Genomic DNA, 24,096 nt, shown 5'->3' on the forward strand with positions numbered 1-24,096 from the left:
TGCATTTCTGTTCAAAATATTGTATCAAGACTGTCCAAATGTGCCTAATTGGTTTATTAATAACTTTTCAAGTTCATAAATGTACCCTCTCCTCAAACAATTGCATTGTATTCTTTCACTGTAATAGCTACTGTAAATTGGACAGTGCAGTTAGATTAACAAGAATTTAAGCTTTCTGCCAATAACAGATATGTCTATGTCCTTGGAAATGTTCTTGTTACGTACAACGCCATGCTAATCACATTAGTGCATATTAGCTCAACCGTCCTGAGGGTGTGACACCGATCTGTAGAGATCCTTAAGTTAAGCTGCGTGGGTCATTCATCTACCATTTCCGCAGCTGGTTTGGTTTCCCTGTAGCTCTCAAAAACTCTAGGCGGCATTCTGCCTTCTCCCCACAGTTTTCAGCGATTAGCTTTGCCCAAGACTGACTTGTGAACTACAATCCCAACGCTGTTTTTAACTTTTAGAAACTTCAATAATCATTGCTTGCGATGCGGCTTTCGAAACATATTGCCCTTAAATTTCATCAGCAAGAAATAATCCTTCAAATGAAAAAGATACACTTACTGTAGCAGTTTTGCATAGATCCATACAGCTACAGATGTGTCCATCTGACGAAACTACACTTCCACTACACTTCCCGAGTTACACTTACACACAGGTGTTTGGAGCATGCTAGATAGCTAATTAGCATAGGTGGTTGTCTCTGTCTTCCATCTGTTTTCCGTAAACAGTAATATGGAGACATGGCCAAGTGGGAACACTAACCTATAAAGGTGTGTAGCAGTGGAGGCTGCTGAGAGTCACAAAAATGGCCAGAACGGAGCAAATGGAATGGCATCGAACTCCTGGAAACCATGTGTTTGATGTATTTGATACCATTCCATTTATTCCGCTCCAGTCATTACCGCAAACCCGTTCTCCCCAATTAAGGTACCACCAACCTACTGTGGTGTGTAGTAATTTAACCTTTTGTTTTATAAAAATGATTCCTCGCTGATATCAAAGATACGTTCCTTATGTTTTCAAAACAGTACCGCAAGCAATGCGTGTTAATGTTACATCAAGCGTCGGGGCTCTTAACAAAACTCCCCAGTCAGAAGATACTATTGACACTAAAGCATTTAGAGCCTATGAATGGGGTAGTTAGTTTCCCTGTAGATCAGGGATGGGCAACTTTGATGGGTGTGGGTGCCACAAAAAATCTGAACTCATCCTTCAGTCCCCCGCTTGTTCGTTGACATGGGTTGTTGCGCCATCAAGTGGTATAAATATATAGCTAGTAGTTGGCCACAAACTTTTCTTGTCACTCACAAAAGCACATTTACCTTGGAGTAGGCTATATACTATAGGCAGCTATACCTAATATCAACCACGTTGCCAACGTTTTGCTTAATGAACTGTAAAATGTATTAATTAGAAGGTAATTGGTCTGAATGCTATTTTTTTTATTTACCATGATAAGGAAGAACAATTATCCAGATTGTTTTTCAATGCACACATTTCAATAACAAAAAATCCGATACGACTTTTCTGCTCTATCCTTACAAAGTGACACAAATGTGTTGATATCAATGCTCGAATCTATTTATGTTCAAGCTACATCGCTACTCATTTGCCGGTTAACCTCTGCGTTCATTGGTAAACCATTATGTCATTCAAAATAACTAGATCAATCATTGGCTAAAAAAGTCACTACTGCTCCTCCCTTCTGCTAGCTCTGTGAAGGAATACTTCCGCTAGGCCACCATGCCCTCCGGAAGTTAGTTTGTTTTATTCGGACACAGTCGAAAGCACTGGAGTGAGAGTGAAAGGTGGCCAAACCAAGTAAAAAAACACTCGGTGTCCGACGAAGAGCGCGTAAAGAGAGTCTAAACAACTGTCTAGTGTTAGAGGCGCTCCATTGATACAAGAAAATAATTTAGAATTTTCCCCGTACCTTAGTGTCTAACCCCTCAAGTCCTCTGGGGCCAGACGAAGCGAGGCGGGAGGTGATGGAGCCTTCACCGGCAAAGGGGAAACCGCAGGGTCGCCTATTGGTGTCCACGACTCTGGACGCAAAAGATGAGCTGGAGGAGGTAGGTTTACTATATAACATATTATATATAAGCGTTGCTATATCATACTAACAGCTGTTAAACCATACAGCACGTAAAAAAAAAACATTCACGAATACAAAGACACGGAACCATTTTACAGAATAGCCTCGCCTGCATGTTGCTAGCTATCATTCAGCAAGGCTAGTTCCTAATTCTGAAATGCATTTACTAGTCTAGCATGTGTAGGTTTGCAGCACGTATTTGTGCTTTGTTGACGCGGGTTTAAACGATGGGGAATCCAGCAGAATATAACGTAGCATTTAGTATGCTATTTATGTAAACAAATGGATGAGACACGAACCCATGCACATGCGCAAAGGTCATCATACACATGTGAATACAGTACCTTTTCTGACACTACCCTTGTAGTGATTCTTCCCTTAAAAAAAATCAATGTCCTAATCTCCACACCAGATGGCTTAGACATTTTCATACAGTATGTAGCTAGCTCAATTGACAGAGGCGTCAACACATTCTGTTGTTTGTCTGCTGTTTTTGTGTGTGTGTGATTTCTCAGACTTTTTTTTCTCCCTTGGGTGTGAGCCTGCTGTGTTGCTCTGTGGCTTTTTGTGTTTTTTGTTGTTGTCCGTCTGTATGCCCACATTATGTGAATTGTGAATGATTAGGCCTATCTACGTTTGTGTGTGTCTATCTGTTTTTGTGGTTAACATTCTTTTTTGCTTTTGTTCATCAGCGCTTGGAGAGGTGTGTGGGGATCGTCACCTCATTGACAAATGGCCTGTCAGAGCGTGAGGCCAACGATGCCATCACAGCCAATGTGAGTCCCTTTCCCTCTCACTAATAGTCCATCACCATGGGATTGGACACTGCATGCTAGAATGTGCAGTTGAGATGTGGCTACTTGCATGTTTGTATTGAGCCTCAGGATCTACATTACATTAGATGTATAGCATAGGATTGCATTGAATCTAATAGAATGTGACTATGGTCAGACTAATCAGAGTAGGCCTAGTAATTGATCCTTTCTCGTAAACATTTTTTCAATGCCGTTTGTAATTGTGAGTAAAGGAAAGGACGTAAAGGACGTAGTACATATGCTTCATAAGCATATTGAGAAGTGTAGGATTATGTACCGTATGCTACCTGTAGGCTAGGCCTTTATGTTGAATTGAATAGGTTCAAGTGACATGAATCCCTGATATGGCTAAAGCTTCCAATGTCAACACAATGATAAGCAGGTTGATGTTTATTGTCAGGAATCTTGACCTGGAGGCAGAACTGAGCAATTTCTGCTAGATGGTACCTACACACTGAAGATGGCTGCGATGCCGAAACCTCTGTGTACGCTATCCCTGATGCAGTGAATACTTTTTTTTTTAATGAAGTAAGCTTTATGCGACTTCTTTTTGAGTGAGGACAGATGACACATTTTGTTTGTCTGAAATCACAGGTTTTACGCACTAGCCAAGCTTCTGGGAGAGCACATGGTCCCCTTTCGACCAGCTGCTAAGTGAAAATGTCTATATTGTCTTATTTAAGGTTAGGGTTAGGCATTAAGGTTAGCAGTGTGATTTAAGGTTAGTTTTAAAATCAGATTTGTAGCTGTGTCAGATAGTGGCCACTGCAAAACTGCCACCAGGGCCAGATTCATGACAATATATGCCAACCTGACCCATTATAATGGAGGCTACAGCCATATCATGGGTAGGTTAAATGGCACGGTACATTGTCATATTCTCCTAATCCTCCAGGTGTGTAAGGGCCCCCAGCAGCACGAGGAGGTGTGTCTGGGACTCTTTGCTCTGCTGCTCACCGAGCCTCCACAGGCACAGAGGGTAAGGAATTGTTACTACGTTATCCTTATCAGCATTATCATACGTCACATCATTATTATACAGATTATCATTTCATATGATCATTGGGGTTGCCAATTTTGTCTAAGATCTGTACCTTCGTTATTGCATTTTCAAAATACCCTGGAATAGCTTTATTGTTAGCCGGCAGTCAAAAGCCAATTCTGGGAGACTCCGGGTCAAACCAAGAGGGTCGGAAATCCCTCATTATCATGGCACCATTGATTGCATTCATTATACACACGCCAAACGTTTGAATTAGCTTACATAGTGATTCTTGAGAGTGCACTAAAAATAGTGTGCTGTTATCCACACTTATGCCCAGCATGTAATTCCAACCCTAATACCTCAAATATTTTAGGCTCTTTGATATGAATGGAATTATACGCTCTACATACTCCACAACCCAATCTGTACATCACATACGCTGCAAACACTTCACAAACGTTCATGCTATACTCTGAAGCTTCACTGTTCTTGTCAATATTGACACATTTTGCATTTATGGCTCTCACGCGAACAGAACACACACACAGTACAGACACTCATATTTATTACACACACAACACTATAATGACACACACTGCAGCCTCCAAAACCACTGTGTGTGACCACCAGTATCACACACACTTGACACACATCTCATTTCCTCAACCCCCTAACACCTGTATTATAAACACACATCTTCAGACTGTATATGATCAGTATACCTTGTGATGACACATCAACATTTCCACCATAAGGTAATATGGAATGGGACAGTTAGGGCCTTTATGAATTACGACTTGGGGAAATCAATAAGAATAATTTCACCATTCTTGAAATAATGTGCCCGAGTCTGGTGTAGTGTTTAGCCCTACAGACTCCGGAGCACATATACCCCTGGTGCTTTGGGTACGAATCCTCTCACCCCTTCTTGTCTCTCTTCCTCTGTATCTGTCTCCCCTCTGCATTCTGACTTTCACTGTCCATAAAACAATAAAATGAAAATAAAAGAATGGTCAACTTCTATAATATTCCTGTGGCCTCTCTAAATCCTTGTCACCTGAACATGCTTGTCTGGGTGCTCAATTTAATTGAATCCACATTACACTATTTATGCAGTAGGCCCTAATGGGGCACAAACCTGTTAATTATCACACTATGTTGTATGGACACTGTACAGTATGTCCATATGCTGCAAAGCAAATTAGCCTTTGGTCATAATAAAGACATATTCTCTACTTTACTATATTCTACTTAAGCAATAAGTCCCGAGGAGGTGTAGTATATGGCCATATATCACAAACCCCCAAGGTGCCTTATTGCTATTATAACCTGGTTACCAACATAATTAGAGCTGTAAAAATTAATGTTTTGTCATACCCGTGGTATACGGTCTGATATACCACGGCTGTCAGCCAATCAGCATTCAGGGCTCGACCCACCCAGTTTCTAATCTACTATATTTGACTCTACTCTCCACAGTGCTACAGAGACCTCACCCTGGTGAATAGGGACGGCATGAACGTGATCCTGATCAAGATCAACCAGATCCTCATGGAAAAGTTCCTCAAGCTGCAGGACGTGTGCCGCACACAGGTCAACAGTTTGTCTTTGTGTAGAAAAGGCTGAAACCGTTTCCGTGCTCTCAATACAGTTAGCTTTATTGACACAATCCACATGTGGATGTTTTCTCATGAGTAAGTGATTGACTAACGATCTCTCCCTTCAGTTGGTGTGGTTGGTGAGGGAGCTGGTGAAGAGTGGCGTGATCGGCGCGGACGGCGTCCTCATGACCCTTATGAAGCAGATCGCAGGTCAGTCCATTCACCATGTTTACCGTTGGTTTCACTGTTTTGAGTAGCGTCTTGTTTCACCGTTCCTTTCGCATCTAAATTGTGTCAAGACAAAATGGCTTCCTCACCTTTTGTCTATAGTCTCTGTGTAGGTTTGCTTGATTGAGCATCTCTGGCTTTTTTTTCCTGTGTCCAGGAGGAGACATCACCAGTAAGAACCTGTGGCTGGCTGAGAATGTTCTGGACATACTGCTGGATCAAAGGTGTGTTGGAGAGCGATCAACAGGGAACACTCTTTCACTCCATTATCGTCATGCAATAAAAGTCAAACTGGTTCAAAAGGCAAAAAACGTATCACACACAATTATTATTATTTTTTAAATATGTCATGCAATAAAAACTGCCAAAATAAGTGATTTCTGTTGAGTGCGCCAACTCCTTTCTGGCTCATATTAGCACTTTGGGAGTTTTACTTAGTATGCTCTTCTTGTGATTTTTGTCATTGTTGTTAAGCACCCCTCCTTTCCTTGGTTCGCTGAAGCGTGAAGGCCCGCCTGAACTCTAGGCTTATAACACACTCACACTTTTGGACTCGTTTGGTTTGGCGCACAACAGTCTCTCTACAAGAACTACAATCGTCTCTTGTCTCTTCGTCGTCTCTCAGGGAGTGGGTGCTGAAGAGTGGCATGCTGATAGCCATGTCCGTGTACACCTACCTGCGCCTCATCGTGGACCACGGCACCCCGGCACTGCTGGTCCTCAGACAGAAGGAGGTGGACTTGTGTATCGGCCTGCTCCGAGAGAAGGTGAGGGAGGAGAGGAATGAAGGAGGGAATGATGTAATGGCATAAGCGAGGTAAGGAGAAGAGCGATATAGTGAGGGAGGAGTAGATTTGGAGCGAAGATGCGTATGGAGTCTTGAGGACAGATGAGAAAGAAGATTTGTTTCGTATCGTATATGCCCAAGAACACAGACAAACGTATTATACTGTATCTCGGTTTGACAATGGGGAATTTCCACACAGCAGTTCAATAATTGAATGAGTAATGACATATTCCCCTCTTTCTCTCTCCTCCCCCTCATCCCTGTCTAGTTTATGGAGTGTTTTATCATTGGGAGAGACCTGGTGCGTCTGCTGCAGATCGTGGCCCGGATCCCGGAGATGGAGCTACTGTGGAAAGATCTGCTCCACAACCCCCAGGCCCTCAGCCCTCAGTTCACTGGTAAGGGTAAGAGAGTGTCGTTAAGCAGGGGTGGGTCTGTGTGTGTGTGTGTGTGTGTGTGTGAGACCCGTGGCTCAGTTCTAACTCTCTCTCTGGTTCTATAGGTTTGCTGCAGCTCCTGACCGCTCGCACATCCCGCAAGTTCCTGGCTTGTCGCCTCACACCAGACATGGAGACCAAGCTGCTCTTCATGACCTCCAGGGTAAACACACACACACACACACACACTACAACACATCTCAGGACAGTACACACTACAACACATCTCAAGACAGTACACACAAACACTACAACACATCTCAGGACAGTACACACACTACAACACATCTCAGGACAGTATACACACACACACACACACACTACAACACATCTCAGGACAGTATACACACACACACACACACACACACACACACACACACACACACACACTACAACACTTCTCACAACGGTACACACACACTACAACACTTCTCACAACGGTACACACACACACACACACACACACACACACACTACAACACATCTCAGGACGGTACACACACACACACACTACAACACATCTCAGGACGGTACACACACACTACAACACATCTCAGGACGGTACACACACACACACACACTACAACACATCTCAGGATGGTACACACACACACACACACTACAACACATCTCAGGACGGTACACACACACACACACACACACACACACACACTACAACACATCTCAGGACGGTACACACACACACACACACACACACTACAACACATCTCATGACGGTACACACACACACACACTACAAAACATCTCAGGCCGGTACACACACGCACTACAACACATCTCAGGACGGTACATACACACACACACACACTACAACACATCTCATGACGGTACACACACACACACACACACTACAACACGTCTCAGGACGGTACACACACACACACACACACACACACTACAACACATCTCATGGCGGTACACAAAGTACATGCACATACACATTCCTTTATGCCTATCCTCTCTCTGTAGGTGCGTTTTGGCCAGCAGAAGCGCTACCAGGACTGGTTCCAGAGACAGTACCTGTCCACGGCAGAGAGCCAGTCGCTGCGCTGCGACCTGATTCGCTACATCTGCGGCGTGGTGCACCCATCCAATGATGTGCTGAGCTCTGACATCCTGCCCCGCTGGGCTATCATTGGCTGGCTGCTCACCACCTGCACGGTAAGGGGCAGGGCAAAGATTGGTTATAACTTTAAGGCACTTTAATGCAAAGATGGGTAATGATTTATTTTATAGTAGGCCCAAGATTATTTTCTGTCTAATGTTAATCTAGTAAACAATAAAGCTTTTTGAATTGACCTCGTATTTACAACTATTTACCCATACAGATAATTGTAAAATAGTAATTACATTGAAATATTTAAATGTTTTATTACTTGCGTCTTTAGTCTAACGTGGCGGCCTCGAACGCCAAGCTTGCCCTGTTCTACGACTGGCTCTTCTTCAGCCCAGAGAAGGACAGCATCATGAACATAGGTAAGACGGGGGAACAGAAAACACTACCTGTATCTCTTCATGTGTAGGGTAAGGGACCAATGTGCTCAACTAAATGTTTAGAAGTAGGGAAAACATGTGGGTGTTGGGTTAGTGGTATATTAGAATAACGAGTAAACTGGAACAGAGGTTACAGGATGGACGCATTTCTGCCATCACCTTCTCTATCCACCACAGTATGCACTTTTGTCTCTTTCTCTTTTCATGGTTTTACCCATCCGTTCTCTCTTCCCACTCCCTCTTTCAGAGCCGGCCATCTTAGTGATGCACCACTCCATGAAGCCTCATCCAGCCATCACTGCCACTCTCCTGGACTTCATGTGTCGGGTGAGTGGATGCACACATTACACAACGGAGCTGATTCAGATCACTTAACTGTGGTGAATGTACCACTTTTTTAGCTATTCAAAGTGGAATAGACTTGTGCTTCATGCTCAGTGTGTTAGCGAAGCATTAGAGTGCGAAGAGATGTTTTGACATTTCCTGCCGTATTCACTAGAGGTCGGCCGATTAATCGGAATGGCTGATTAATTAGGGCCGATTTCAAGTTTTCATAACAATCGGTAATCTGCATTTTTGGACACCGATCATGGCCGATTACATTGCACTCCATGAGGAGACTGCGTGGCAGACTAACTACCTGTTATGCGAGTGCAGCAAGGAGCCAAGGTAAGGTGCTAGCTAGCATTAAACGTATCTTATAAAAAACAATCAATCTTAATAACATAATCACTAGTTAACTACACATGGTTGATGATATTACTAGTTTATCTAGCTTGTCCTGCGTTGCATATAATCGATGCGGTGTCTGTTAATTTATAATTGAATCACAGCCTACTTCGCCAAACGGGTGATTTAACAAGAGCATTCGCAAAAAACCACTGTCGTTGCACCAATGTGTACCTAACCATAAACATCAACGCCTTTCTTAAAATCAATACACAAGTATATATTTTTTAACCTGCATATTTAGTTAATATTGCCTGCTAGCGTGAATTTCCTATAACTAGGGAAATTGTGTCACTTCTCTTGCGTTCTGTGCAACTGAGTCGGGGTATATGCAGCAGTTTGGGCCGCCTGGCTCGTTGCGAACTGTGTGAAGACCATTTTTTCCTAACAAAGACAGCCTACTTCGCCAAACGGGTGATTTAACAAGCGCATTCGTGAAAAAAGCACTGTCGTTGCACCAATGTGTACCTAACCATAAACATCAATGTCTTTCTTAAAATCAATACACAGAAGTATATTTTTTTAAACCTGCATATTTTTTTATTTTTTTATTCATGCTAGCAGGCAATATTGTACTAGGGAAATTGTGTCACTTCTCTTGCGTTCATTGCATGCAGAGTCAGGGTATATGCAACAGTTTGGGCCGCCTGGCTCGTTGCGAACTAATTTGCCAGAATTTTACGTAATTATAACATAACATTGAAGGTTGTGCAATGTAACAGGAATATTTAGACTTATGGATGCCATCCGGAACGGTTCCGTATTTCACTGAAAGAATAAATGTTTTGTTTTCGAAATGATAGTTTCCGGATTTGACCATATTAATGACCTACGGCTTGTATTTCTGTGTGTTATTATATTATAATTAAGTCTATGATTTGATAGTGCAGTCTGACTGAGCGGTGGTAGGCAGCAGCATGCTTGTAAGCATTCATTCAAACAGCACTTTCCTGCGTTTGCCAGCAGCTCAACTCCCGAGATTAGGCTGGCAATACTAAAGTACCTATTAGAACATTCAATAGTCAAAGGTATATGAAATACAAATCAGTATTGGCTTTTTTTGGTCCTCCAATAATCGGTATCGGCGTTGAAAAATCTTAATCGGTCGACCTCTAGTATTCACCCGTTTTGTCTGACTTGGGAAGCGAGTGGTACATTTACAGCAGTGAGGAAGTTTAATGATAACTTTCATTTGTGTTAGTTGTGCCATGCTTTAGAGAAGTTGTGTGGTATTTTGGCATTCTCGCAGATGTTTGACTCATCTCGTTTTTTGACTCTCTCTTGCCTTTTGACTCTCTTGCCTTCAACGGATCCTACTCTGTTTTGCTCTCTTCCCCCCCTCCCCTTGCTCCCTCACAGATCATCCCTCACTTTTTCCCCCCTCTGGAGGGGCAGGTGCGGCAGGGTGTCTTCAACTCTCTCACCTTCATCATGGAGAAAAGAGTGCTGGCGTGAGTCTTTCTCTCTCACACGCACACATTCATGCACCCACCATCGCCATCCATCATGGGATATATTTGACCTTGGACACTGTTGTACATTAAAATAACATATTTAAATTGAACCTCTGCAGATTTTACATTTTTGATCAAGTGATTTTGGTATCGTCAGTGATTTTGTTATTTTATTACATTTTATGTCAGTGAATCTTCATCGCCCTTATTTGAAGCCCCTAATCTGTCTGTATTTTGCTCCCTCAGTCATCTAGCTCCTCTGTTTGACAACCCCAAACTGGACCGGGAGCTGCGCTCCATGCTGAGGGAACGCTTCGCAGAGTTCTGCAGTTCCCCCTCACCCCCCACCGAGGGAAGGGATGAAGGTGCAAATGAAAGTAATTCAACTTTTATTTGTTAACATGAATTAATTAATTAATTAACACTGTTGGTGGTCCTTGAAGAGGACTTTCTTTACACGACTCACTACAGTTACTTACATGTAAAAGAAACATCCCTTCTCTTCAACCATCCTCCCCCAGACGTGCACAATAACACCCAAAGAAATTTGATGGAGGGAATTGGAAAAAAGCAACCTTTTTGAATCATGCTTCATGGTATAATTTGTAGAGTTGAAACTAGCCTATATCGAGTAACCGTAGGGAAACTAGGGAAGCACTAGTCCAAGAGCAGAGGCTGTCATGTGTCAACTGGAAGTGGCTTTGGATAAACGTGTCTGCTGAATGTTCCATCTAGAAAAGGAACCCTAAAGTAGAGCAGGAAAGTAAAGTGTTTTCAATTCAATACGGCTTTATTGTATTGAGGTGCAACTAACAGTTAACTTAAGTTGTCCCGCTAAATATTGGATGATTAAATCATTTTGTTTTTGAAGTACTGTGAAATAGGTTAGCCAGGACAAAAATATGCAGGTGTTTTAAATGTGTATGCATTTTTGGAAAGGTATTATTCCAGTGTTGCATTTATCTGAGAACCTTCTGTGTTTGCTTGCCTCTACTTTACAATGTCGTCTGATCACTTTTTGCTCCTCAGTGAAAATGGAGGAGTCTGTTTCCTTGGAGATGGACAATCATGTTCTGCTTGACAAGGAGGATGGTTGCTACGACAACACGGAGGCTGCCTTCAGCGACGATGAGGAGGAGGTTAACAACAAGGGTGAGGGTGAGGAAGGACACATTTTATTACTCCACTCAACACAGATACTAGATAATGTTAGAACCATGTTAACATTGAACTACACCAGACTCAACACTTAAATGGGTACAATATATTCTGCTGCATTTTATACCAAACGAGCATTATCTAGCTTGCTCTCAAATCTGTCTGTCCTTGCCAACTCCTATGGGTGACAATGACCATAGGAGTTGGATAGACAACACAAACAAATCTAGGACCAGGCCTATCACAAGCATCATCTCAACTCAGATTATCACCACGTTAGATTGGTTTTGCCTTCAATAGATGAAGCCCTATTTTAACATAGATGAACCTTAATGCCTTAACACTGATTTTAGCTTGGATGAAGCCAAATCAGAAACTTGCATGTGAAAACAATTAAGAAACTCATAGTCCAATTCAAAAGACTGGAAACATATTAGGGCCTCACTCTCACTCTGCTTCGTAGTCATCCACATCAAGTCATTGGCTGACCTCTCATTTTGGTTATTACAGGCAATAAAAAGCGTGAGTTCAGATTCCACCCAATCAAAGAGGCCATTATTGAGGAGCCCGCTGACATCACTCCCTACGTGGATCAGTTGGACGACACGATGAAGGAGAAGGTGTTGCAGTTACAGAAAGGAAGGTTAGTAGAGTGGATGTGACTGGACATTTATTTGTCTAACAAACACACTCACTCAATTAAATTCAATTAGTCTTATTGGCATAAGACATTGCCAGAGCCAACATCAGTGAACGTGACAAGAGTTGGAGAAGGCCCTAAAAATTGTCAAAGACCCCAGCCACCCCAGTCATAGACTGTTCTCTCTACTACCGCATGGCAAGCGGTACCGGAGTGCCAAGTCTAGGACAAAAAGGCTTCTCAACAGTTTTTACCCCCAGCCATAAGACTACTGAACAGGTAATCAAATGGCTACCCGGACTATTTGCATTGTGTGCCCTCCACCAACTCCCCCAACCCCTCTTTTACGCTGCTGCTACTCTGTTTATCATATGTGCATAGTCACTTTAACTATACATTCATGTACATAATACCTCAATTGGGCCGACCGACCAGTGCTCCCGCACATTGGCAAACCGGGCTATCTGCATTGTGTCCCGCCACCCGCCACCCACCACCCGCCAACCCCTCTTTTACACTACTGCTACTCTCTGTTCATCATATACGCATAGTCACTTTAACCATATCTACATGTACATACTACTTCAATCAGCCTGACTAACCGGTGTCTGTATGCGGCCTCGCTACTTTTATAGCCTCGCTACTCTATATAGCCTGTCTTTTTACTGTTGTTTTATTTCTTTACTTACCTATTGTTCACCTAACACCTTTTTTGCACTGTCGGTTAGAGCCTGTAAGTAAGCATTTCACTGTAAGGTCTACACCTGTTGTATTCGACGCATGTGACAAATAAACTTTGATTTGATTTGGTCCCTGCTTTACCCATTCACAGTGGTAACGTGTAGATCTGTATGGATTGGAGGGATGTTGACAATAATGCCATTAGCTCCGCTCCTCTGCCTAGCTCACGAGTAGGTTGGCTGCTTTCGGCCATTTTGCTTCCTTTGATTTGGAGAGCCACTTTCGTACTTCATCTCTCAGCCTCCCCCCCCAAATCACTCACCCATTCACTCCCATTGCTGTCAATTGTTCTCATTGCTGATTGCAACAACATTGCTGATTGCAGAAGTGGAAATCTTATTCGAAATGAGCTCTTCAATAATTATTTCCTTTCCCCATCTCTCCCTCCAACAGTGACACAGAGGCACATTGTGAAGTCATGCAGGAGATAGTGGATCTGATCCTGGAGGTGAGTCAGCAAAAAAAGATATAACATTGGTTAAATACATATATTTATTTGGGTAATCGTATATCTTGTGGGGGAAATGGGAATTCTGTGGTTTATTGACGTTCCCTTTCTGTCTCTCCTCCCTTGTTTCGCTTGTTCTCTCTCTCTCTCAGGAGGACTTTGACTCAGAGCAGATGTCCACTCTGGCCTCCTGTCTGGCTGAGCTCTTCAAGGGCCACTTCAGAGGAGACGTACTGCCTGACGACATCACAGAAGAGTAAGTTAATGTGCGCCTTCTGATGGCGTCAACAGGGGGTAAGACGGGACGTCTGTCTGTGCCGTGCATTTGTGTATACATGCGAAAAAAGACGAAGTCTATAGAATATTAACTTTGTTGTGTGTTCGCAGGTCGCTGGAGGAGTCTGTGTGTAAGCCTGTGTGCCTGGTGTTCAGGAACCTGTGTCAGATGCAGGAGGACAACAGTGGCTTCTCAGTGCTGTTGGAGATGCTGGCGGAGCTCTACCAGAAACAGCCCAAGATCGGCTATCACCTGCTTTACTACCTCAAGGCCAGGTGAAGGGACTGGGTCCACCACACTGCTTAGCATTAGCAAGGAATGGGAGCCATTGGTTTCAAGGAGGCTGAGGGAGTAGTGGGTTAGACATTTTGCTGTCCGCTAGAAATGATTGTCTCCTTTCTTACAACCGTCCACTGTTTTAGTTTCTCTAATGCTGCTGGTAACGTTCTTTCTACATTGATAAAGCAGTCATTGGAGACATGAGCCTGGACACATTTTTGCCCTCGCACTGCTCTGTTGGTTTAACATCACTTGATCTAACGTTGTTGGACCATTGTTGCAGCATAGCTGTAACCTAGTTCTAACGTTGTAACAACGTCTCCCACCACAGTAAAGCAGCGATGGGGAAGATGAGTCTGTACGAGTCGTTTGCCCAGGCCACAGCGCTAGGAGACCTGCACACCTGTCTCATGATGGACATGAAGGCCTGCCAGGAGGACGACATCAGGCTGCTCTGCTATCTCACACCATCCATCTACACTGAGGTACACACAAACTTCTTCTACAACATGGTACACACAAACTTCATCTACGTCGAGGTACACACAAACACTCCATCTACGCCGAGGTACACACAAACACTCCATCTACGCCGAGGTACACACAAACACTCCATCTACGCCGAGGCACACACAAACACTCCATCTACGCCGAGGCACACACAAACACTCCATCTACGCCGAGGTACACACAAACACTCCATCTACGCCGAGGTACACACAAACACTCCATCTACGCCGAGGTACACACAAACACTCCATCTACGCCGAGGTACACACAAACACTCCATCTACGCCGAGGCACACACAAACACTCCATCTACGCCGAGGTACACACAAACACTCCATCTACGCCGAGGCACACACAAACACTCCATCTACGCCGAGGCACACACAAACACTCCATCTACGCCGAGGTACACACAAACACTCCATCTACGCCGAGGTACACACAAACACTCCATCTACGCCGAGGTACACAAAAACACTCCATCTACGCCGAGGTACACAAAAACACACGATCTACGCCGAGGTACACACAAACACTCCATCTACGCCGAGGTACACACAAACACTCCATCTACGCCGAGGTACACACAAACACTCCATCTACGCCGAGGTACACACAAACACTCCATCTACGCCGAGGTACACACAAACACTCCATCTACGCCGAGGTACACACAAACACTCCATCTACGCCGAGGTACACACAAACACTCCATCTACGCCGAGGTACACACAAACACTCCATCTACGCCGAGGTACACACAAACACTCCATCTACGCCGAGGTACACACAAACACTCCATCTACGCCGAGGTACACACAAACACTCCATCTACGCCGAGGTACACACAAACACTCCATCTACGCCGAGGTACACACAAACACTCCATCTACGCCGAGGTACACACAAACACTCCATCTACGCCGAGGTACACACAAACACTCCATCTACGCCGAGGTACACACAAACACTCCATCTACGCCGAGGTACACACAAACACTCCATCTACGCCGAGGTGCACACAAACACTCCATCTACGCCGAGCTGCACACAAACACTCCATCTACGCCGAGCTGCACACAAACACTCCATCTACGCCGAGGCGCACACAAACACTCCATCTACGCCGAGGCGCACACAAACACTCCATCTACGCCGAGGCGCACACAAACACTCCATCTACGCCGAGGCGCACACAAACACTCCATCTACGCCGAGGCGCACACAAACACTCCATCTACGCCGAGGCGCACACAAACACTCCATCTACGCCGAGGTACACACAAACACACCATCTACGCCGAGGTACACAAAAACACTCCATCTACGCCGAGGTACACACAAACACACCATCTACGCCGAGGCACACAAAAACACACGATCTACGCCGAGGTACACACAAACACTCCATCTACGCCGAGGTACACACAAACACACCATCTACGCCGAGGCACACACAAACACACCATCTACGCCGAGGCACACACAAACACTCCATCTACGCCGAGGTACACACAAACACTCCATCTACGCCGAGGTACACAAAAACACACCATCTACGCCGAGGTACACACAAACACTCCATCTACGCCGAGGTACACACAAACACTCCATCTACGCCGAGGCACACACAAACACTCCATCTACGCCGAGGCACACACAAACACTCCATCTACGCCGAGGCACACACAAACACTCCATCTACGCCGAGGTACACACAAACACACCATCTACGCCGAGGTACACAAACACACCATCCATGCCGAGGTACACACAAACACACCATCTACGCCGAGGTGCACACAAACACACCATCTACGCCGAGGTGCAAACACACACACACAGACACCATCTACAGTGCCTTGAGAAAGTATTCACACCCCTTGACTTTTTCCACATTTTGTTGTTAGATTGAATTTAAAATGGATTAAATTGAGATGTTGTGTCACTGATCTACACACAATACCCCATAATGTCAAAGTGGAATCATGGTTTTAGAAATGTTTACAAATGAATTACAAATGAAAAGTTGAAATGTCTTGAGTCAATAAGTATTCAACCCTTTTGTTATGGCAATCCTAAATAAATTCAGGTGTAAAAATATAAAAATATTGTACAATCCAGGTGTGCAAAGCTCTTAGAGACTTGTAATCGCTGCCAAAGGTGATTTTAACATGTATTGACTCGGGTTTGAATACTTATCTAATCAAGATATATTAGTGTTTTATTTTCCATAAAAAAAATGTACAATGTTAGGATTTTTCTTCCGCTTTGTGTAGATTGTTGACAAAAAATGACATCCGTTTGAATCCTACTTTGTAACACAACAACATGTGGAAAAGGTCAAGGGGTGTGAGTACTGAAGGCACTGTTACACTGTTTATATCTCCCTCCTCTCTCTGTAGTTCCCAGATGAGACATTGCGCAGTGGAGAGCTACTCAACATGATTGTAGCAGTCATCGATTCAACACAGGTAATTTATCCACACTCACACAAAAATATACAATACTGCATAGTATTTTTCTGCCTCAACCCTCCCATTTCAACCCCCAACTCTTTTTGTCTCTTTCAGCTTCAGGAGCTGATGTGTCACGTGATGATTGGCAATCTGGTGATGTTCCGCAAGGACTCTGTCCTCAATATCCTCAGTGAGTCACATATAACGTCAGACAAACACACACCCCAAACACACACAAACTGAGAAAACCAGATTCATAGTGAATGTGTATGAACTGTGCTTGTCTCACTGTATGACATATTGTCTCTGCTCTACAGTCCAGTCTCTGGAATGGGAGACGTTTGAGCAGTACAGTGCCTGGCAGCTCTTCCTGGCCCACAGCATTCCACTGGAGACCATTATCCCCATCCTGCAGCACCTCAAGTACAAAGGTGAGGTACACACAATGGCCTAGATAGACACTGCTCTCCGCTATTAGCTAAATCGCTAAGACTGTTGACCCCTTCAACAGTGCCATTGTCGTTTTTTGTTTGGTACACATCCCTGCGTTCCCACCATCACACAATTACTGTTTATGCAATCCAAAAATGTTCCATTATTAGTTCCAATCTGGGTCAGGTGGGTATAATTTGAAAGCCTATTCTATTGCCAACGTGGCTATCTAAGTTATAAAATATAGTAGCCCATTTGGGGCGGGAGCACGAATCTTTTGTACTCAAGTTTATAACGGTTGTCAGTCAAAACACACAGCGCTGGGAAGTGGAGAACCTGTGTTTTGACATCCATGTATAGCATGTTGGCTGTACAGCTTCTGCGTTCTAAATTAGGCACTTATCAATGACAAAATGTGAATATTTGGGCTGGGTATGCTATTGACCTTCACTAAAATGAGTTAATGGTTCTACAATGTACTTTCCTGGTATTACCACTGGCATAATATTCTTACGTTGTACCTCTTCCTGTCCAGAACACCCAGAAGCACTCTCCTGTTTGCTGTTGCAACTACGCAGGGAAAAGTAAGCTATATTTACAGGTACATACTGTATCTCTGCAAATTAATACAGTGGCATCGGTACTGATCCCTGTGGTGCTCCTTCCCCCTTTAGACCCAGTGGTGAGATGGTGAAGATGGTGCTGAGTCGGCCCTGCCACCCGGAGGACCAGTTCACCACCAGTATCCTGCGCCACTGGGCGGCCAAGCACGACGACGTCCTGGGGGAACACATCAAGGCCCTGCTCATCAAGAACAACAACATGCCACGCAAACGCCAGAGGTGACTAAGAGTCCACCACTTTCACTTTTTAAGGAGATGGAGTTTTTACCTTCATCTTAATAGTTTTCTTTACCTCCAGAGAAGGTCTTTGATGACTTGTTACATCAATCCACTGTTTGGATATTGCTAATGTCGGCATCCAATTGGTTCACGCTTCATAAACGCTTCATAAACATCGCTCACACACACACTTCAATTCAACTTCTAGCACAACAATATCAGTCCAGAAGATCTGTGTTCGACTTAGATTTAAAGATTTTTCATTCTGTTGCCAACGATTTTAAGTCCCAAGTTTTCATACTCGCATTCCATGCATTGTTTACTTCACAGTGCTTTCCGTATCTCTCGGGGTAAGAAAAACCATTGATTGGTGTGAAAGTCCGGAAATCTGTAACTGAAGAGACACACGTGGGTTTAAAGGCTTCAGCGTTGTGTTCTAATGGTCCTGGTCATTGATTTTGAGCTTTTGTTCGTTTTGACTGCACTGCAGATGACCTGCCTGATCACCCATGGTCTTGATTATTAGTTGAATCGGTCGTTTAAATGCTGGGCTTGAACAAAAGCCTGCACACTGTGTTGGTGACCGATAGGTTAAAGCCTGGTAACAAGAGTATAAGGAAAGACTGTTATTGTCTGTGTGTGTCTCCCAGTCTGCGCAGCTCCAGCAGTAAACTGGCCCAGCTGACCCTGGAACAGATCCTGGAGCACATGGACAACCTGAGGCTCAACCTCAGCAACACCAAGAACAGCTGTGAGTCTCTCACACACTGTTTTACTATTCTAAAACACACACATCTGTTCTGCAATAGCAGCAAACTAACACCACATCATACACCTACCTCAGTGTCCCCCAAACATGCCTCTAACCCAGTGAACTCTGACCCTACTCTGTCTGTGGGTCCCCAGTCTTCACACAGACGCCCATCCTGCAGGCACTGCAGCATGTCCAGGCCAGCTGTGACGAGGCCCACAAGATGAGGTGAGACCCCAGACTCTCTCACTGTCCTCAGGGGATCATTTCAAGCTACTATGACTGCACTGAGATACTCTGTATTCTTATTACACACAGTTCCCGAGGCGTGTCTTATAGTGGTTTAACAGTATGACAGGATTGTAAATGTGTCCTTCCTTTCTGTCTCTGCCTCTCAGATTCAGCGACCTCTTTTCATTGGCCGAGGAGTACGAAGAGCCCTCCTCCAAGCCTCCCAAGTCACGGCGCAAGGCCCCCGCCTCCTCCCCGCGGTCGCGTAAGGGAGCGGCCACCCCTGTGAGCAACGAGGAAGAGAGCGCGTCTAGCAGTGCCTCGGTAGGTCTTCCTACGGCAACTTCCTTTTTAATAGAAGCTGCGTTAAGATGAGCCTTACATAGCCCCATACCCTTGTACACTCCAGAACCAGGATTAGATTTAGCTTTTGATAATTGCTAATTAACAGAAGCTACGCTGTTAATCAGGAACTATTTTGTGCCTCCCTCAGCTGTGTCACTATAATTTGTTTTATTTTAAGCTTTCCTGGTTTCAGAAGCTATTTCTGTCTCCACTTGTTCCTCCAACGTCCTTTTTATTTCCACCCCTATCAAAGGAGGAAGAGGACTCCAAACCCAAAGCCCCCAAGAGGAAGAGGAAAGGCTCATCTGCGGTGGCCTCGGACAGCGACTGACAGCCCCACAACCAACCCGCTCCCACCTGCACATAGTGACATCCCTGTAGACAGGACCGTCAGCCAACCAGCTTCTCCAAACCACTGAGGAAACCCCGCCCCCAGAGACACTCAACAAGAGGGGTCGGGGCTCCTCCGCGTGGACTCTTGTGCTACTGGCCGGAGCCATGGAGACACTCGACCTCACCTCTCACTGGTCATTGGCTGCTTTGTGTCAGTTGGTCTGGCTGGATTGGTCAGGGGGAGCATTCCGAGGGGAAATGCCAGTCGCTGTGGCACAGACTGACAGAAGTACTGTTACGAGAGGGATATCTATATCCTTGAGGAAATGATTACATGACTAGACTGGATGTCTGGCGGGTAAATGTGTTGCTCTATTGTCACTTAGTTGTCCGCCTATCACACTGCACTTAGAGACATCAGACAAAGCATTTTATAAGCCGTGACCATGATGACCGACCAACCAGCAAGACCATCCAATCCAGGCAATTTTAACAGAGGCACATGTGAAAGGTTTAGGTGATTCCTACCGTTTTGAGGGGGGGGGGGGGGTGCGAGAGTTGTTGAAGTGAGGAGAAATAGTCACCCATGTCCCAATCCCAACCCCATAGAGAAAAATGTTCCGCCCCACATCTGAAAAACTCAACGCTTGGTTGATTAACATGCCTGTCCCTGTTCACCCTTCATTTCTGATTGGCAAGAAGCGAGACCATGGACACACGCTCTCATTGGATCATTTGAACCACAGATGGTTGGACTGTATGCGAGGTCAGAAATAAAGACTGTATGAATGGAGGAGACAGATGTAGTTGCTGAACTTTTTAATGGAAATGTCTTTCTACTGAACTATTTTCATAAAAAAGATCATAACTATGTTAAATGATTATGATATTAATAAAAAAAAGGGCTACAAAAAAAAAGAACCAAGTGGTGGAAGCATAGTCTTATGTGTTTGACATTAGAGTTTGAATGTTGCGCGTCGATTCGGGCTTATGGTTGTGATTTGACACGCTGAAGCACAGCTCACACAAGTCAATTGTTGTTGTAACACTACCCAGAACAGAGAGGGACTGTCAAAGAGTACAGCAAAGAGCTTCTGCCGCTGCAATAAATGAGTAGCCAAGTGTATCGATAGCTATGGGGTTTTATTCTTCTTAGCAGCTCCTTGTCTCTATTTTAATTTAGAGTAATATTTTGTTTTCTCTGGTCATAGTAACAACATGAATTTGTGCATGTGGCAGATGCGGTGGGGACTCGACTTTCACCATCAGCTGGAAGACTGTCCCATCTCTCTGTTCACTCTAACCGGAGGAAAGTAAGGAGAGAGCAAGGACCGTGAGAGGCAGACCCTCTGCTGCTTTCTTTCCCTCCTCTGAGACTAATGCCATGTTCAAAACAACTGGGGAAATCTCAGACTTACGACTTCACAACTGGTAACTCGGGGGGCGGTACGAGATGCGACTGGGAAAAACCGCTTTAAACGGTCATCCAACTCTGAATTCCAAATCGTAAACTCTGGCATCTGTCTGGAGCTCCGACTTTCCGACCTGAATATGACGTCATTAGACCTCGTTTTCTTTCGAATCCAGAGTTGTTTTGAAAGCATGCAGGTACCATCAGTCCAGTCAATTTATGCTCAGCTGTGCCTCGCAAGTGCTGCACCAACGGATCTATTTCGTTATCAAAGGTAGAGTTTTGGAATATGATGTCTGAGAATAACAACATTGGCAGACCTGGCATTTAGCCAACCTTTTGAGTCAACAAACAAATATGTTTGTTGACTCAAAAGGTTGGTTACCACTGCTTCAACAGATTCAAATCCAAGGATAACTAGGTAGAAAATACTACATATGTATCCACTGATAACTGAAATTTAGACTTAATTTATATTTTTCAGTGAAGTAATTAATAACAGGCAAGAACATTCTTATTTTCAAGTTGTTGTAGATAAGGAATATCAAAGCACACGTTGAGATGAATGAATGTACAAGATTGAAACGTACTTTGGTGATAATGCCTGAGAAGCCGGTGTTTGGAGGAAATATTGGCACGCGTGTTCGGCCCAAGACGAAGTGGAGACTGAGAAATGCTGCCTGACTCTCTCTCGTCCCAACTCCAACACGTTCATTACTATGGGACAGTTGGAGATCGAATTTGAATATTGAAACAATGTGGCAAATGTCGGAGAGACAGACAGCAATGTTCATACAGATCTCTGCTGTTGAAAACTAAATGTTAGTCTTAAAGAAATGTGAGATGCTTTTTAGAGCGGAGATCAAGATTATATCTTCCCTGCCTGGGCTGATGAGACAGTGGATTGCGCAGTCAGATGGAACAGAGTAAACAGGCATTTTAACATCATACATTTAGCTGGTGGATACCTTCATATGAGACTGCTATATACACTGCTCAAAAAAATAAAGGGAACACTTAAACAACACAATGTAACTCCAAGTCAATCACACTTCTGTGAAATCAAACTGTCCACTTAGGAAGCAACACTGATTGACAATAAATTTCACATGCTGTTGTGCAAATGGAATAGACAAAAGGTGGAAATTATAGACAATTAGCTAGACACCCCCAAAAAAGGAGTGATTCTGCAGGTGGTGACCACAGACCACTTCTCTTCCTATGCTTCCTGGCTGATGTTTTGGTCACTTTTGAATGCTGGCGGTGCTCTCACTCTAGTGGTAGCATGAGACGGAGTCTACAACCCACACAAGTGGCTCAGGTAGTGCAGTTCATCCAGGATGGCACATCAATGCGAGCTGTGGCAAAAAGGTTTGCTGTGTCTGTCAGCGTAGTGTCCAGAGCATGGAAGCGCTACCAGGAGACAGGCCAGTACATCAGGAGACGTGGAGGAGGCCGTAGGAGGGCAACAACCCAGCAGCAGGACCGCTACCTCCGCCTTTGTGCAAGGAGGTGCACTGCCAGAGTCCTGCAAAATGACCTCCAGCAGGCCAAAAATGTGCATTTGAAACAATATCCCACAATCCAGGTGGGAACAATGGAGAACTTAAGTATGATCCCCAATTAGAGACAACGCTAATCAGCTGCCTCTAATTGGGAACCATACCAAGCACACCAACATAGAAATAGGAAAACTAGAACACCCCCCTAGTCATGCCCTGACCTACAACACCATAGAGAACCAAGAGCTCTCTATCGTCAGGGCTTGACAGTTAGTCTGAAGAGAGAGAGAGAGAGAGTTTCTAATTGTTTTTTGTTGATATTGTTTTCTGTCTTCTCACTTTTGTTTGTTTATTTAACTTGCTTTGGGAATGTGAACACGTTTCTCATGCCAATAAAGCCTCTTTAAATTGAGAGAGAATTATTTTTACTATTATTATTACGACCGAATTGCATTATCCTACTGCGTTGGCAATATCTACAAATTGTATTTCATGTCCCTAAAGCAATCTGAGAGACAATCAGAGAGACTTGTCTATGCATGTAGCTGCATTTATGACAAATAGGCAAGCCCAGAAGGCCTGTCAGATTTCTCCTGGGCTTGGATCAGCTTCGCTCTGGATAGGAGAGGGCCTTTTCTCAATGGAGCAGATCAGCTCAGTAAAGATCCCCTCACTGTCCTCTACTGCTGCCCGTGAGGAGCGCTGTTAGGACACACAGACAGAGAAGAGAAGGCTCTGTGTTAAGCAGTCTATTCCCAACTGGGGACCAAGACAGCATGTTTCCTACGTTGGGGCTCAGTGGGATTGGAGTGGGGCCTTTCTCTCTCTGGCTGACAGATAATCCTGAAGGAATAGTGAATAATGATGAGTGAGAAAGTCACAGAGGGTCAATGATCATACCCCCGAGACATGCTAACCTCCCCTCTGACTGGTAATGGTGCGAGGTTAGCATGTCTTGGGGGTGTGATCTTTGCAGATGTTAATCATTTTGACTCCTACCTTTTTGAGAGAAAAAAGTTTTACTTGTTAAACAAAATCTTTTGCTCTGAGCAATTATATTAGTATAAAATAACATAATTCCC

General features: G+C 44.2%; 1 protein-coding gene across 4 annotated transcripts; it reads left to right on the forward strand.

Moving 5' to 3' along the window:
- Nucleotides 1–1,996: 1,996 nt before the first annotated feature.
- On the forward strand, nt 1,997–23,433 carry LOC129831163 (integrator complex subunit 3-like). 4 transcript variants are annotated; one of them, XM_055894249.1, is made up of 29 exons: nt 1,997–2,081; nt 2,797–2,880; nt 3,815–3,898; nt 5,384–5,497; nt 5,631–5,715; nt 5,891–5,957; nt 6,359–6,500; nt 6,789–6,924; nt 7,023–7,120; nt 7,948–8,139; nt 8,367–8,454; nt 8,720–8,799; nt 10,561–10,652; nt 10,902–11,032; nt 11,685–11,813; nt 12,324–12,456; nt 13,588–13,642; nt 13,795–13,898; nt 14,030–14,194; nt 14,530–14,683; nt 17,114–17,182; nt 17,282–17,357; nt 17,485–17,598; nt 18,135–18,183; nt 18,274–18,441; nt 19,092–19,192; nt 19,348–19,420; nt 19,591–19,747; nt 20,022–23,433. In XM_055894249.1, the coding sequence occupies exons 1-29, from the start codon at nt 1,998–2,000 to the stop codon at nt 20,097–20,099; spliced, it is 3,102 nt and encodes a 1,033-aa protein (XP_055750224.1). In that variant the 5' UTR covers nt 1,997; the 3' UTR covers nt 20,100–23,433. The 4 variants fall into 4 exon arrangements, with proteins under 4 accessions (XP_055750224.1, XP_055750225.1, XP_055750226.1 ...); XM_055894250.1 differs by having other exon boundaries at nt 11,685–11,807; XM_055894251.1 differs by having other exon boundaries at nt 6,789–6,918.
- Nucleotides 23,434–24,096: the final 663 nt, after the last annotated feature.

The sequence above is a fragment of the Salvelinus fontinalis genome, chromosome 32 (genome assembly GCF_029448725.1).
Source record: "Salvelinus fontinalis isolate EN_2023a chromosome 32, ASM2944872v1, whole genome shotgun sequence".
Lineage (NCBI taxonomy): Eukaryota > Metazoa > Chordata > Actinopteri > Salmoniformes > Salmonidae > Salvelinus > Salvelinus fontinalis.

Excerpts from the sequence above, each read along its gene's own strand:
- LOC129831163 (XM_055894249.1), top strand. The coding sequence starts at position 1,998 with ATGGAGCCTTCACCGGCAAAGGGGAAACCGCAGGGTCGCCTATTGGTG. Across the intron at positions 5,958-6,358 it reads GACATACTGCTGGATCAAAG|GGAGTGGGTGCTGAAGAGTG; the intron begins GTGTGTTGGAGA and ends GTCGTCTCTCAG. Across the intron at positions 8,455-8,719 it reads GGACAGCATCATGAACATAG|AGCCGGCCATCTTAGTGATG; the intron begins GTAAGACGGGGG and ends TCCCTCTTTCAG.